This window comes from Sinocyclocheilus rhinocerous, unplaced genomic scaffold (genome assembly GCF_001515625.1).
Source record: "Sinocyclocheilus rhinocerous isolate Xijiao unplaced genomic scaffold, SAMN03320098_v1.1 scaffold1252, whole genome shotgun sequence".
Lineage (NCBI taxonomy): Eukaryota > Metazoa > Chordata > Actinopteri > Cypriniformes > Cyprinidae > Sinocyclocheilus > Sinocyclocheilus rhinocerous.
This window is the reverse complement of record NW_015640452.1, coordinates 1,230,124-1,231,382: the sequence shown is the minus strand read 5'-3', so window position 1 is coordinate 1,231,382 and position 1,259 is coordinate 1,230,124. Positions and strand designations below refer to the sequence as shown.

At 33.7% G+C, this 1,259-nt stretch overlaps 1 protein-coding gene across 1 annotated transcript in view; it reads left to right on the top strand.

Moving 5' to 3' along the window:
- Positions 1-1,039, top strand: part of LOC107752896 (fer-1-like protein 6) — a 17,285-nt gene extending 16,246 nt beyond the window's left edge. The window contains exon 42 of the mRNA XM_016568972.1: positions 34-1,039. Within this exon, the coding sequence (XP_016424458.1) occupies positions 34-214 (181 nt within the window). The 3' untranslated portion in view covers positions 215-1,039. The remainder of the gene's footprint in view (positions 1-33) is intronic.
- The last annotated feature ends 220 nt before the right edge of the window (positions 1,040-1,259 follow it).

Genomic DNA, 1,259 nt, shown 5'->3' with positions numbered 1-1,259 from the left:
TAATTCTAATATCAAACTTTGACTTTTCTCTAGTCGTCCAGACACATCCTTCTCCTGGTTTATGAATCCTTTCAAGTGCTTCTTTCACCTGATCTGGGGGAACTACAAGAAATACATAATTGCCGGACTGGTGCTGTTGATCGTGACCTTGTTCCTGGTTCTTATCTTCTACACCCTCCCCGGGGCGATCAGTAGTAAGATAGTCAACGGGTAATCAAACACCCTGATTAAGTAACTAGACACAAATGAGCAGCACCAATTTAACTTGTTATTGTTGTTGCTTTAATGAAGCACACATTTAAACGCTTGCTCTGCAGGTAGAACATAACAGACTTTGCTGATTTTAGGAACAATCTTTTATTTAATATGCACCAACAAATGTAACATTCACACAACATTAAATGTTTAATAATCTTTAAACAGCATAAAACATTGAACATAGCACATGAAAACTGTAGGAAACATGTTTTATTAATCACATCCTAAACTGTAAACTGTCAGATTTTGTTCTACTTGTAGAGCTTTGAATCTAGATGAAAGATTATGAAGTGACTTTCAAAATGACAGCAATAATTCAAAAATGAATATTTGTGTAAATGCAGTGACATAAAACAAGCGAGCACAACCCCAACGAGTCAATGTCATGTAAATTTGTGATTGTTACAAAGGGTTAAAATAACATTTTTCATAGTCTTTCTGAAACACATAGTGTATTGCCTTGTGTTGAAACCAGAAATGATCTAAAAAATTATAAAGTGATTTATTCTCAGCTCGTTGAAATTTCTTGTTCTTCCTCAGAATACTAATTAAACTGAATTTAACTGTAGCACTGGTAGTATGTTATGAAGTAAGAAATGTAGCTTTATGAAGTTCTGATTCAAAGACCATAATAAGTCTGAAATGTTAATGTAGTATTTCAGTTGTTATTTTTAGTGTGGCTTTTGATCCTTAAAGCTCCGGCTCTTGAATTATGGAAGCAACAGTCACAATGCATGATGTGCACTTTTTTTGTAAGTCACTTGGGCTAAAAAAAAAAAAACTAAGATAGCTGTAAGTGAATCAATAACCAAAACTGATAGGGCTCTTGGTTTACAATTTTCCCTATTACTGACACAATAACTGTACTCGTGAGCATTTTATCAGAAAAATATTCCATACCTTTTCATACCAAAACATACCATTACATCAACCACCAAAACAGAGACTAATTTCCAGAAACTATAAACAGCATTCACCGCTTTTTCTGTTAAACCACATTT